The sequence below is a fragment of the Chiloscyllium punctatum genome, chromosome 45 (genome assembly GCF_047496795.1).
Source record: "Chiloscyllium punctatum isolate Juve2018m chromosome 45, sChiPun1.3, whole genome shotgun sequence".
NCBI classification, from domain to species: domain Eukaryota; kingdom Metazoa; phylum Chordata; class Chondrichthyes; order Orectolobiformes; family Hemiscylliidae; genus Chiloscyllium; species Chiloscyllium punctatum.
In genome coordinates, this window is record NC_092783.1 from 28724211 (window position 1) to 28738610 (window position 14400).

Here is a 14400-nt window from a genome sequence, read left to right on the forward strand (position 1 = left end):
TATATCATGAAAATCTGAGACCCAAGCACTGATACTTATGATTCCCAGTAGTCATTGCCTGCACCAGAAAAAGACACATTTGTTCCACAGTTTAATGGACTGTCAATCAGTTCTCAATCCATGCCAACATATTCCACCAATTTCCATGTGCTTTAATTTTGTTCACTAACTACTTAAGCGATACCTTATCAAAAGCCCTCGGAAATTCGAAATACATCATATACATTGGTTCTCCCTTACCTATTAGTTACATCCTCAAAAAATTTCCAGTAAATTTGTTAAATATGATTTGTCTTTCATAAATCCATGTTGGTTTTCTCCAATTCTGTTAATGCTTTCCAAGTGTTCTGTTCCCCCACGAATGATGTTAGCTAACTGGTCCGTAATTCTGTTATTTTCTCTCCCTTCCTTGTTAAATAGATGGGTTACATTTACCAAATCCACTCTGCTCCAGAGTCTATAGAATTTTTAGAAGATGACTACTGATGCATCCAGTATTTCCAATTACACTCCCTTTAGTCTAAAATGTAGATTAGCTGCCTGTGGTGATTTGTCACACTTTAACTTCCCCAACACTGCTAATACTGATTTCCTTTGATTTCTCCCTGTCACGAGACCTTTGTTCCCTAAAATTTCTAGGAGTTTGTTCGTGACCTCGTTTGTAAAAGCGAATTGAATAGCCTTGGTTGTCCCACATACTCAATGAATGCAATATAGTGAAAGGTTTATATGTTGCCAATTACAGCGTTTGGATATGACAGTACTTTGGTATAGCTTCTTTTGTTACAGATTTTAGAAAATGCAGCAAAATATCAAGCATTAAGAAAAGAGTATAGTACAGCAGACCACACTTAGCTTCCATTTGGCACTGGGCCCTTGCTTCATATCATGATGGTGACATGCCACACTGAGGTTGCCACGTCAGATGGGAGGTCGCCACGCCATGCTGGGAGGCCCCCACAGGAGGAGGCTGGAAGATTGCCAGACAGCACAGGAGGCCCTGACAGGTGGCGGCTGCTGCGCCGGATTAGGAGGTCGTCACACCATGCCAGGCGACCCCAATGAGAAGAGGCCACTGCGCCAGGCTGGGGGTTGCCTTGCCAATGCAGGGAGGAGTTGTCAATGGCTGAGGATCATCGCTCCTTGCTGGAGGTTGCTGTTGGAGGCCGGGAGCTGAAGGGGGATAAAATGGAGAAGGAGAAAAACCATCACTGGGAGGAAGGGGAAAAAAAAGCGAATGAGCTCCGGCTGTACTGTCCTACTCTGCTGCTACCTTGTTGACAGATATACTGAAGTATTTCAGTTCTTCTGCAATTTCTTTGTCCTCTTACAATTTCCGTACCTACTGAGTGACATTTGTCTTTACCTCTCCACATATTTCTAAAAGCTTTCTTTAATCTTCCTTTGATCTACCTTTTCCATACTTGCATGTTTACCTACATCTGTAGAGTAGTAGAGGATTTCAATTTGGTTACCATTATCTGGAATTACCTTAGTGTGAAAGGATTAGACAGGTTTGAATTTTTAGGCTGCATGCAGGAGAGCTTTTTACACCAGTAGGTATGTTGTCTTAGAGATGATGTGGAGTTTCTGATGTTGGAATGGGATGGACCAGGCTTAAAAATCTCAGCACCAGGTTATTGTCTAGCAGGTTTATTTGGAAGTACAAGTTTTCAGAGTCAATGGGGTGAATTTGTATTTGCAGATATATTCAATTTTGTTTAAAAAAAAAACACAATCTCTAGGCTGTCAGTCCATGTGACGTTCTAAATTCCTATCTTGGAAATAGAGCCAGTCTGACTCAAAGTTGGCTCTATCCTCACACCTTTTAATGCATTGTCTAAGCTGAGATGTCACTTTTTTAATATAAGACCTTAAAGTTAACTCTGGAATGTGACATGAAAGAAGTTCTGGGAGTTACATATGAATGAATCAAAACCTACAACCCATTCTAAGTGATTAAAGTTAAAAATCACACAACACCAGTTTATAGTCCAACAGGTTTAATTGGAAGCACACTAGCTTTCGGAGTGACGCTCCTTCATCAGGTGATCGTGGAGGGCTCGATCGTAACACAGAATTTATTCTGTGTCACGATCGAGCCCTCCACGATCACCTGATGAAGGAGCGTCGCTCCGAAAGCTAGTGTGCTTCCAATTAAACCTGTTGGACAAAAACCTGGTGTTGTGTGATTTTTAACTTTGTACACCCCAGTCCAACACCGGCATCTCCAAATCATAAGTGATTAAAGACTTAGCAGCAATCTAGGTTAGTTCAATATATCGCATCAGTTGAATGGCACTTTGTTTATTACAAATTCTGTATCCTATGATCCTATCGATGGAGCAGTGCTTCGAAAGTTTGTATGTCCATATAAACCAGGTGTTGTGTGATTTTTAACTTGAGATGGGCAGAACTAGACCTAATTCCAGGGAACGAAGCAGGTCAATTTGTTGAAATGTCAGTGGGTGAACATTTTGGGCATAGTAACCACAGCTCTAATTTTCAAAGTCCTTGTAGAAAGAGGTATAGAAAGTACAAAGATTAAGTGTCTAAATTGGGGGATGGTCACTTTCAATATTATTAGGCGGGATTTGACTGCATATACTGGGAGTAGCAATTTTCAGTCAGTCTAAATTTGGAATGTGGGAATCTTTTAAAAAGTATAGTGAGAATTCAGGGCCAGCATGCTCTAAGAGTGAAGAGCAAAAGCAGCAAGTTCAGGAAATTCTGGATGTCCAGGGATAGCAGGAAAGAAAAAGAAGGAAACATATGTACAGGACATTAGAAGCAGGAGAGGTCCTTCAGATTGCAGGGGTTGCTTAAAGAAATTAGGAAGACAGAGGAGCAGAAAGGATTAAGGAAAATCCCAAAGCATTTTATGAGTATACTAAGAGCAAAAGGATTAGCAAGGAAAGAGTGGACGATATTAAAGACCAAAGGAGCAATGGACGTGATGAGGTCTTAAATGAATATTTCTCATTTGTGTTCACAAAGGAACAAGATATTGGAGCCAAGGGTTTCATTTGAAATGGTGTGGTCCTAGAGCATGTTAAGATGGATAAGGAGGAGGTATTAATTGGCAAACGGGTATGTAAATCCCCAGGGCCTGATAAAGTATATCTCAAGCTGCTATGGGAGGCAAGGGAGAAGATTGCTGGCATACTGATGGAGATATTTAGTACTTTGCTGACCAGATGTGAAGTTCCAGATGACTGGAGGATAGCTCATGTCGCTCCTTTTATTCAAGAAGCTCAGGGGATGGGCCAGGTAATTACAGGCCAATTAGTCTGCCATCAGTGGTTGAGAAATTATTGGCAAAAAACTTTGAAGGAGAGGATTAATCAATGTTTGGAAAGGCAGTAATTGATCAGAGTCAGCACAGATTTGTTGGAGAGAGATCCTGACTGACTAATTTGAGTTTTTTGAAGAGGTGACAATATATTGATGAGGATAGTTCAGTACAGTTAGTGTGATTTACATGGACTTCACTAAGGCCTTTGATGAGGTCCCACATTAAAACTTGTCCAAAATGTAAGAGCTCATAGGATCCAAGACAACTTGGCAAGCTGGATCCAATAGGAGGCAAAGGGTGGAAGATTGTTTTTGTGATTGGAAGCCTGTGAACAGTGGTAGACTAAAGGAATTGCCGTTGGGACCCATGTAGTTAGTTCTGTACATTAATGACTTGGATGTGAATGTTGACGGTAAACAGAGTAAGTTTGCAGATGACATAGAAATGGGTGGTGATGCTGATAGTGAGGAGGTTGGTCTCTGGCTAAATTTTGATATTTTGCTTTATTCATCTGTTGTCACGGTTTTTGTTACACAATACAGAGAAAAGTGATGTGTAGTGTTGCCACTGTTTGGCAAAGAATAAAGAAATAAAGGAAAAGTGTTCAACTTTACAGTCCTCATTAAGTGCTCCACTGTGTGCCTAGCGGCCAGGCATGAGTCTCTTCACCACACCGTTAGAATGAATTCACTACTCTTCGTTGCCATCCTATCTCCAGAATGAATCCTCACATGGCCTGTCCAATGCTGATGCCACCAGGTACTGCAACAGCCCATAAAAGGGAAAAAAAGAATAGAAACAAAAAGAAAAATAACTGAGCCCTTGGCTCAGAAGCCCTACTCCACTGCCCTCTTACTGGAAACTGGCATTGATCAGCTGGTGAATGGCAGATGCAATTTAATCTGGATAAGCGTGAGGTGATGCATTTTGGATGTCTAATAAAAGGAGGATTCACACAATGAGTGGTACATCTCTAGGGAGTACTATGGAAGAAAGGGACCTTGCTACGTACATCCATAGATCCCTGAAGGTGTCAGTACAGGGTGGTGAAGAAAGTATATGGGATGCTTGCAATCATTGGCCAGGGCATTGAATATATGAGCAGGGAAGACTTGTTGCAACTTCATAGAGCATTGGTCAGACCACAGAGGGAATATTGTGTGCGTAATGGTTGCCACACCATTCGGATGGACGTGATTGTAATGGAGAGGGTGCAGAGGAGATTTGGCAGCATGTTGCCTGGAAGGAAAGTCTCAGTTATGATGGGAGATTGGATGTTTATGTTTTTCCGTGAGCTGAGGTTGCTAAGGGGGTATTGAATGAGGTAGACAAAACTGAGAGGCAGAGACAACATCGATCATAAGCATCTTTTCCCCGTGGCATACATGTCTTAAGAGGGCATAAGTTTAAGTGAGGAGTAAGTGGTTCAAAGGGGATCTGAGGAAAACTGTTTTCTCCCAGAGGGTGATAGATATATGAAACATGCTGCCTAAGAGGGTGGTGGCAGCCAGTAATCTTGCAACATTTAAGAAGCATCTAGATGACTACTTAAAATGCCAGGGTAGAGTAGGTTATGGGTTAAATGCAGGTAAATGGGATTATTATAGTTTGGTGTTTGTTGATCGGCATAAACTTGGTGGGCTTAAGGGCCTTTTTTTACATTGTATGACTCTATAGCGATGTAATCTTTTGTCTTTGATAATATGAATGACTCTGTGTTTAACATTTATGAGGTTAGTTATTTTCAGAGGTGATTTTTGAAGGGTGTTAACTTGTGTTGCCAGTTTCAGGAGCATTTAATGACTAAGCAGAGATTGATTGGCTCAGTGCAGTGTAAATGATGTTGTTATGAACTATGCATTGGGTGGCAGAAGGGATTTGATAGATAATGGAAAATTCCCAATTTCTGATGCTTGCCTTGTTGACAAAAAAAACCTAGCACGTTTAAACATAGTGTAATGTGTCTTCAGAAGAAATTTGAATGAGTTTGGTTCTTAAAAGACAAAATTGAAAGATGATATTTCTACACTTTTGCCAATCAATTCAGCTGGAATATTTTGTTGGTAATTACAATTATCCTTTTTGGATTTTGGCTGAGATCAATAGGCACTGGCAGAGTTGGGTGTATTTAAATGTAGCACCTCAGAAACCCATTTCCTTTTTTAACGTCTTGCTTGTTAGAAAAAATGCTGAGAAAACCAGTTATCAATTTGCAAGTAAAAGCATTCAGCCATGAATGCAGCGCTAATAATTTGGACCAACTGAAGGGGTTAAAAGTTTGAATGTGAGAGGATGGCTTGGGTGCATCCTTTTGAGTGACTTCTGGAAAAACATAGTCATTCTGCAAAAACATAAAGGCAAACTAACTATAGTGCATTGAGAGAGATGAATGTCTACACACAGCAAAGAAGACAATTTTTAAAAATTTTGTCACTTTGCATGGAGACTGTGAAGATTTGAGTTGTTATTCTTTTCAGTCCCTTCTTGTGGACATACTGTTCCTATATTTTTCTCTTGTTGAATGTTTACAAAGTTCCGCAGAGACAAGCTGTCCCTCAACTGTAGACTTCAGCAAAGTGTCAGAAAGTTTTAAATTTAGTAAAGCATTGTCTTTCAGATCAGAGTAAATGTTAATTTTGTTAATTTTCCATTACATTTTCCCCTTTTTGTCATTTTATGACAACCAGGACAACAAAAAATAGAGCCAGATTTTAAAAAATCTACAGAGCCAGATAGCTAAAATCAGTGATCTTAACAGCTGTCTGTGTTGTAGGGAGCATTTTAAACTGTCGCAACCAACTCTTCGCTTTCCAGTTTTTCCTGCTGAAGTCTTTCACCACTATACAGTCTGCAGGTTCTAGATCATGCAACTTCCTTTCTGCTGGTGAGGCTAGTGCTGCTTTCACTTGATTCTGTATTTCAGACAAAAGTGTAGAGTGTTTCATACAGTAACGCAACATCTCATCCTCACAGTGACCTGTTATCTGTCTTACCTTAAGTCTTGGGTCAATTCCTGTATTGGGCAGCCTACCGAACAAAATCTCAAACGGGCTAAGATTAGCTCTTCCTTTCCTCCTAGATCTCCTATACATCAGCACAATTGGAAGTGCCTTTTTCCATGCCACCCCTAGTTCCTCACAACATTTTGTCAATTTATTTTTTAGGGTAGCATTTTCTCTTTCCACTGCCCCACCGCTCGCTGGGTGGTAGGCACAGTGTGGGGAAGGATTTTGTTCAGTTAATCGCATGCCCGACAATCTATGCCAGATAACATAGCTACGCATCAGGACCTTTGTGATGTTGTTCGGAACTCCGATTATCCGGCATTTGATTAACCGAATGCCGGATAATCGGGGTTCCTAAACTCTGAGAACAGTCCGAATTAATTCGATTCTTTTAACAAATGTCTTTTATTTCTGCAGACCTCCACACTCTTTGACAACCCTATCGGCTGCCTTGGAAGAAGGGGAAGCTATACCTGCATATTTGCCTCATGTCTTTGCTCTGAAGGAAGCTATGGAGAAGGCTCAAATCTGGCTTCAAGAAGTGGACGTTTTTCAGGTTACCTTAGAATGAAAATAGGGTTTGCTATATCATACTCTGTACATGTGGACCTTTTTGTTTTGGATAATTTTTGCGCCTGATCTAAAACTAGTCAGTTGAGTTTAAATGAAAAAATGATCGATAACAAGTGCTGCATCAGTTGAACATGAGAAAAGAGGTTTTTGCATTATAATAATGCAACATACGTAACCGTTCATGTGTAGAAATGTTCTTTGTTCCATTTCAAAGAATCATAGAATCCCACAGTGTGGAAGTAGGCCATTCGCCGCATTGAGTCCACACAGACCCTCCAAAGAGCACTCCCCACCCCCACCCCCACCCCCATCCCCGTTACCCTATGCCTGTAACCCTGCATTTCCCTGGCTAATCCACCTAGTCAGCACATTTTTGGACACTATATGCAATTTAGCATGGCCAATCCACCCAACCTGCACATCCTTGGACTGGGAAAAAACCAGAGGACCTGGATGAAACCCACACAGAATGTGCAAACTCTGCACTGACAATTGCCTAGGTGTGGAATTGAGCCTGGGTCCCTGGCACTATGAAGCAGTGGTGCTAACCACTGAGCCATTGTGCTGCCCAACACAGCAGTATTTTCTGCATCTGACTCCAGCATTATGTTCTTAAATTCTTATTATCCATTGCATTCATAAGCTACATTCAGATCTGATGTCAACATAGAACAGTACAGCACAGAATAGGCCCTTCAGCCCACGATGTTGTGCTGACCATTGATCCTCATGTAAAATAAACCTAATGTACAAACCCTCAAATTTCTGTCACCATATGCATGTCCAGCATTCTCTTAAATATCCCCAATGACCTCGCTTCCACAACTGCTGCTAGCAAAGCATTCCATGCGCTCTCAACTCTCTGCGTAAAGAACCCGCCTCTGACATCCCCTCTATACTTTCTGCCAAACAGCTTAAAACTATGACCCCTCGTGTTAACAATTTCTGCCCTGGGAAAAAGTCTCTGGCTATCAACTCTAGCTATGCCTCTCATTATCTTGTATACCTCAATTAGGTCCCCTCTCTTCCTTCTTTTTTCCAATGAAAAAAGTCCAAGCTCAGTCAACCTCTCTTTGTAAGATAAGCCCTCCATTCCAGGCAGCATCCTGGTGAACCTCCTCTGAACCCTCTCCAAAGCATCTACATCTTTCCTTTAATAGGGTGACCAGAACTGGACACAGTGTTCCAAGTGCGGTCTAACCAAAGCTTTATAGAGCTGCAACAAGATCTCATGGCTCTTAAACTCAATTCCCGTGTTAATGAAAGCCAAAACACCATATGCTTTCTTAACAACCCTGTCCACTTGGGTGGCAATTTTAAGGGACCTATGTACCTGCACACCAAGATCCCGCTGTTCCTCCACACTGCAACATGTTCAGCCCTCTAGTATCATTTGAATCCTGTATTAAAAACTAAATCTGCATTTTAGTGCCTTCACAAAGTTACATTTTGAAAATCCATTTCCCATCTGTCTGCTTATTCTGATATGCAAGTTAATGCAGTCCATACCAAACTCAACTTTAACTGTTGTTAAAGCAAAATAGGTATTGGAAATCTGAAGTAAAAGCAGAACATGCTAGAAATTCTTTGCTGTCTGGCAATATTTGTGGAGAGTAGAAGAGTTAATGTTTTAGTTCTGTAACCTTTAATTAGATATTTCAATTGTGAACTTTGTTTCTGTCTCCACAGATACTGCCAGACCTGTTGAGCATTTTCTGTGTTTTTTTTTCCCCCTGTTTGCATGGTTATTCACCATTTCTTTGTAGTTTAGAACTCCGGTCCTCAAATTACAATCGATGATATCAGCAAAAAAAAGCAACATGTATGCATGAGATTCTTCTGTCCTTTCATTTTAACACTGGAAAGCTGAATTCATTAATCGGGAAAGATTCCATGTCATCTGTCGTCATCACTACCATATCTTAGAGGTCTGCGCCAAGTTGCCGATAACCTTAACTCTCTGGCTGTTGCTGGTGAGGTTCATTCCTACGTGAATGGCTGCTGGGTGACGGTAGATGTCCTAAAGAACAAAGAAAATTTAAAGCCCAGGAACAGGCCCTTTGGCCTCCAAGCCTGAGCTGATCCAAATGTACTGTCTAAACCTGTCGGTCAATTCCTAAGCATTTGTATCCCTCTGCTCCCCACCTACTCATGCAACTGTCCAGATGCATCTTAAATGAATCTACCGTGCCTGTCTGTACCACCTCTGCTGGCAATGCGTTCCAAACACCCACCACCTTCTGTGTGAAGTACTTGCCGCGTGTATCCCCCTTAAACTTTCCACCTCTCACCTTGGAAGCGTGACCTCTTGTTATTGAATCCTTCACCCTGGGGAAAAAGCTTGTCTCTTTCCACCCTGTCTATACCCTTCATGATTTTGTAAACCTCAATCAGGTCCCCCCTCAATCTCCTTTTTTCTAGTGAAAATAAACCTAACCTACTCAACCTCTCTTCATAGCTAGCACCTTTCATACCAGGCAACATCCTCGAAAACCACCTCTGCATCCTCTCCAAAGCGTCCATATCCTTTTGGTAATGTGGCGCCCAGAACTGTACACTGTATTCTATGTCTTGTACAATTTTAACATGACATGCCAGCTCTCATACTCGATACCCCGTCCAATGAAGACAAGCATATTATATGCCTTCTTGACCACTCTATCTACCTGTGCAGCAACCTTCAGGGTACAATGGACCTGCACTCCCAGATATCTCTGCCCATCAGCTTTTCCCAAGGCTCTTTCATGCATTGTATAATTTGCTCTAGACTTAGACTTGCCTAAATGCATCACCTTACATTTGTCCGGATTGAAATCTATCTGCCACTTCTCCGCCCAACTCTGCAGTCTATCTATATCCTCCTGTATTCTCTGACAGTCCCTTATGCTTTCTGCTACTCCATCAATCTTTGTGTCATCTGCAAACTGGCTGATCATACCAACAGTGCCCTCTTCTAGATTATTTATGTATATTACAAATAACAGTGGCCCCAATACTGTCCCCTGTGGAACACTTTTCTCCATTTCGAGAAACTCCCTTCAACTACTACACTCTGTCTTCTGTTGCTCAACAACATCCTTCCTAGGTGGTTCTTTATCCACCTAGGTAGAACACCCTGCACACCATGTGACTTCACTTTTTCTCCATTAGTCTACAATGGGGAACCTTATCAAACACCTTACTAAAGTCCATGTATATGACATCAACACGCCTTCCTTCATCTAATAACTTGGTCACTTCCTCGAAGAACTCTATCAAGTTGGTAAGGCACGATCTCCCCTGCACAAAATCATGTAGCCCATCACCGATAAGTTCATTCCTTTCCAAATATAAATAGATACCACCTGTCAGTACCGTCTCCAACAACTTACCCACCAACGACATCAGGCTCACTGGTCTGTAGTTACCCGGAATATCCCTACTACCCTTCTTGTACAGGGGTACAACATGAGCAACCTTCCAATCCTCCGGCACCTCACCTGTATTTAAGGATGCCACAAAGATATCTGTCAGGGCCCCAGCTATTTCCCCTCTCTCCTCCCTTAGCAACCTGGGATAGATCCCATCCTGTCCTGGGGATTTGTCCACCTTAATAACCTCTAGCATACCCAACACATCTTCCCATCTTATGCTGACGTGATCCAGACTAATCAAACTTCTATCTCTAATCTCAAGATTCATCATGTTCCTCTCCTCCATGAACACTGATGCAAAGTGATTCAGAATCTCGCCCATTCTCTCCGGTTTGGCACACAGCCTTCCTTTATTATCTTTTAGTGGGCCAGTCATTTCTTTAGTTACCCGCTTGCTTCTTATATAAGAATAAAATGCTTTGGGATTTTCCTTAATTCTGCTTGCTAAAGCTATTTCATGACCCCTTTTAGCCCGCTTGATTCCTTGTTTAAGACTTGTCCTACTCTTCTGATATTCCTCCAGGGCCTGTTCTGATCTTATCTGCCTAGACCTTATGTACGCTTCCCTTTTCCTCTTGGCTAGTCGTACATTTTCTCCTGTCATCCTCTCCAGTCATGACTGGTCATTACGTAACCCCCTGACTGAGACAGTGTACATATAGTGCAGCTAGGCTGCTCCACCACGTGCAGATGACTCTCTTCTCAAGACGATAGTCCGATATTTGGATCATTCTGGTATGGGCTTTGTAGTACACTTCTAATAGCATGTGTGATATAGTCCTTGAATGCTGTGCTCTGTACCAACTGGAGAAGGTAGAAAGGAGAAGTGATGAATGTTGAAAAACTGGAAGGGCAGTAACAGTGTTTCAAGGAGTAAGATAAGGACCTGAAGTGGGAGGAGCATATCTTCGCCCTGATATCCTCTTCATCATGATCGTGTTGCAGCAATAAGTCAGAGGGAACTTAATTGACTCCTGCATCCAATAGATCTTAGTCAAATGAAGTATGATTCATTGACTTCAAATTAGTTGTTGCTCCAAAAGCAAATCTTTGCTTTCTCTCCTTTTTCACTTTTCCTGTTGTGTGGTAAAAGTTAACAGTGTTAATATGGACTTCAGGAAGGCGTTTGACAAGGTTCCTCATGGTAGACTGGTTAGCAAGGTTGGATCACATGGAATACAGACTGGAGACCTGTGACCGACGGTGTGCGAAAAGGATTGGTGCTGAGCCCACTGCTTTTTGTCATTAATATAAATTATTTGGATGTGAATACAGGAGGTATGGTTATAAGTTTGCAAATGACTCCAAAGTTGGAGGTGTAGTGGACAGCAAAGAAGGTTACCCCAACGTAGAACAGTTGGGCCGAGGAGTGGTAGTTTGAGTTTAATTTAGATAAATGTGAGGCGCTGCGATTTGGTAGGCCAATCAAGGCAGAATGGTAAGGTCCTGGGAGTGTTGTTGAACAATGACCTTGGAGTGCAAGTTCATAGTTCCTTGTTAGTGGAGTTGCAGGTAGATAGGACAGTGAAAAAGGTGCCTGGTATGCTTCCTTTTATTGGTCAGTGCTCTGAGTACAAGAGTTGGAAGGTCATGTTGTGGCTGTACAGGACATTGGTTAGGCCACTTTTGGAATACTGTGTTCAATTCTTGTCTCCCTTCTATAGGAAGGATGTTGTGAAGCTTGAAAGGGTTCAGAAAAGATTTACAAACATGTTGCCAGAATTGGACGGTTTGAGCTATAGGGCAAGGCTGAATAAGCTAGGGCTATTTTCTCTGAAGCGTTGGAGGCTGAGGGGTGACCTTGTAGAAGTTTATAAAATCATGAGGGGGAGAGATAGGGTGAAGAACCAAAGTCTTTTCTGCAGGGTAACAGAGTTCAAAAGGAGAGCCATAGTTTGAAGATGAGAGGGGAAAGATTTATAAAGGAACAAAGGAGCAACTTTTTCTGCAGATGGTTGTGGTGTATGGGATCAGCTGCCAGAGGAAGTGGTGGAGGCTGCTACAGTTAGAACATTTCAAAGGCATCTGATGAGTATAAGAATAGAAAGGGTTCAGTGGGATATCGGTCAAATGCTGGCAAGTATGACAAGATTAATTTAGGATATCTGATCAGCGTGGACTAATTGGAACAAAGGATCTGTTTCCATGCTATACAGCTCTATGACTTGTAGGCATATGTTTGTTTTATGAATGTATCTAGTAAAATACAATAGAGGAATGTCATTAAATACACTGAGCAGTTAAATTGTAGTCACGTTAATTTATGTTTGTGTTCAGAGGTGGGATTCTTATGTTGGCAAGGTCGTCTAAATTATTGTCAGTCTGCTTTGTTCTTTTCCTGTCCTGCTGGCTTGCTTTGTTTTGTCAATTTCCATGCTTCCATTTTCACTTATCTTTATCCTTCATTTCATTCTCCTCACGTCTGAGCTATTCATATGTTCTTTGTATTTTGAGTACCTTTTAATTTCATGTCCCCTGTCATTTGCTGCCTACGTCGTAACTTTTATCACATTCTGTTCAGCTGTCCCTCTCTTTTATACTTAACTGAATTGGCAGTTGGTCTGATTATATCTTGAATTTTAAATCATCGTTTTTGATTTCAAATCTTTCCACAGAATCAGCTGCTCCCTTCTTTATGACTTCCCCCTCTAACCTCTCGGGTTGCAGGAGTTTTTAAAAATATGTAAAAATGAGAGTAACTAAATTAGAGATGGATACTGGAGAAATTACCATGGGGAAAGTGATGGAGACATTGAGCAAATATTTTTTCTTCAATGAGGAAGACATAATTTACATACTTGAATGTAACATGAGATAGAAGAAAGGAGAAAGATTAGTGTATATACAAGAAACTAAAAAACTGACAGTTTTCCCAGACCTGCTGACCCACATCCTGGATTCTAAAAGAGATAGCTGCAGAGATCATGAATATACTTTTTTTTTCCCATTCTCTATGTTCTTGAATTACTCTAGTGTAATTGCAGAGAAATGTAAACAATTGTTTAAAACAGGGAAATTATGCGACACAAATTTATTTAAAGTTTTAAAGAATGAAGTAGATAATTTTGAGACATTATCAAATGGCTTTTGGAAACTGAGGCAAAAGGTCAAATAAAGGTTGAATTTATAAGATAGGGGCTTACATAGTTGGAGGTAGTATGTCTTAGAATAGATGGAGGATTAAATAACGGGGAGCAGAGAGTAGGTGTTAGCAGAATTTCTCTTACTTAACACTGCAATTAACATTGTACTGCGAGGACAAGTGCTTTGACATCAGCTAACTTACAACCAATTTAGATAAAGAGACAGAGCAATATAACAAGTTCATATGCAATACATCGCTTAAGTGAGAATGTCAGTTTATAAGGAGAATGAAAAGAGATCACAATAGGTTGCATGAGGAGACAATAGGGATAAGCATTCCCCACAACTATTGAATCAGACACTACATAGAAACCAAAAGAACCGCAGATGCTGGAAAAAAACTCCATAAATACAGAAATTGCTGGAAAAGCTCAGCAGGTCTGGCAGCATCTGTGGAGGGAAATTAGAATTAACAAATGATCCTAATTTTTGAAGTCCTACTGTATTCAGTTGCGAATGGTGGTGGATAGTTCAAAAATTCACAAGATTTACAGGCTCCACAAATGCGCCCAGCCTTAATGATCTTGGAGCCAAGCACATAACTATGAAAAGCTGAAGAATTCGCAAGCAACTTGAGTGGAAGTGCCAAGTGGACGATCCATTGTAGTCTGCTGCTCAAGCAGCATAGCACCAAGCACCACAGATGTCAACCTTCAATGAATTTGATTCGCTTCATGATGATGAGAAATGGCTGAGGGCATTGGATACTGTGAAAGATTGGGGCCTTTAGGAGCATTCTGGCAATAGCACTGAGGACGTATGCTCTGGATCTAGTTTTGCTGTGAGCCAACCAGTATCTGCATACCTGCAAAAGTGACATCTACTTGGCAATGTGGGATATTGTCTAGGTTATATCCTTTCCACAAAAGGCAAGACTAATCTATTCCAGCCAACTGCTGCACCATCAGTTTACTTTCCACTATCAACATGGCGGGAGGTGTAGCTGACTGCTATCAAGTGGCCGCTTGCT

General features: G+C 41.2%; 1 protein-coding gene across 2 annotated transcripts in view; it reads left to right on the forward strand.

The window, feature by feature from the left end:
• Positions 1–14400, forward strand: part of LOC140467258 (lysine-specific demethylase 5B-like) — a 211570-nt gene that overhangs the window by 143832 nt on the left and 53338 nt on the right. For both annotated transcript variants that reach the window (XM_072563506.1, XM_072563507.1), the window contains exon 20: positions 6718–6856. In XM_072563506.1, coding sequence (XP_072419607.1) covers positions 6718–6856 — 139 coding nt within the window. The remainder of the gene's footprint in view (positions 1–6717; positions 6857–14400) is intronic.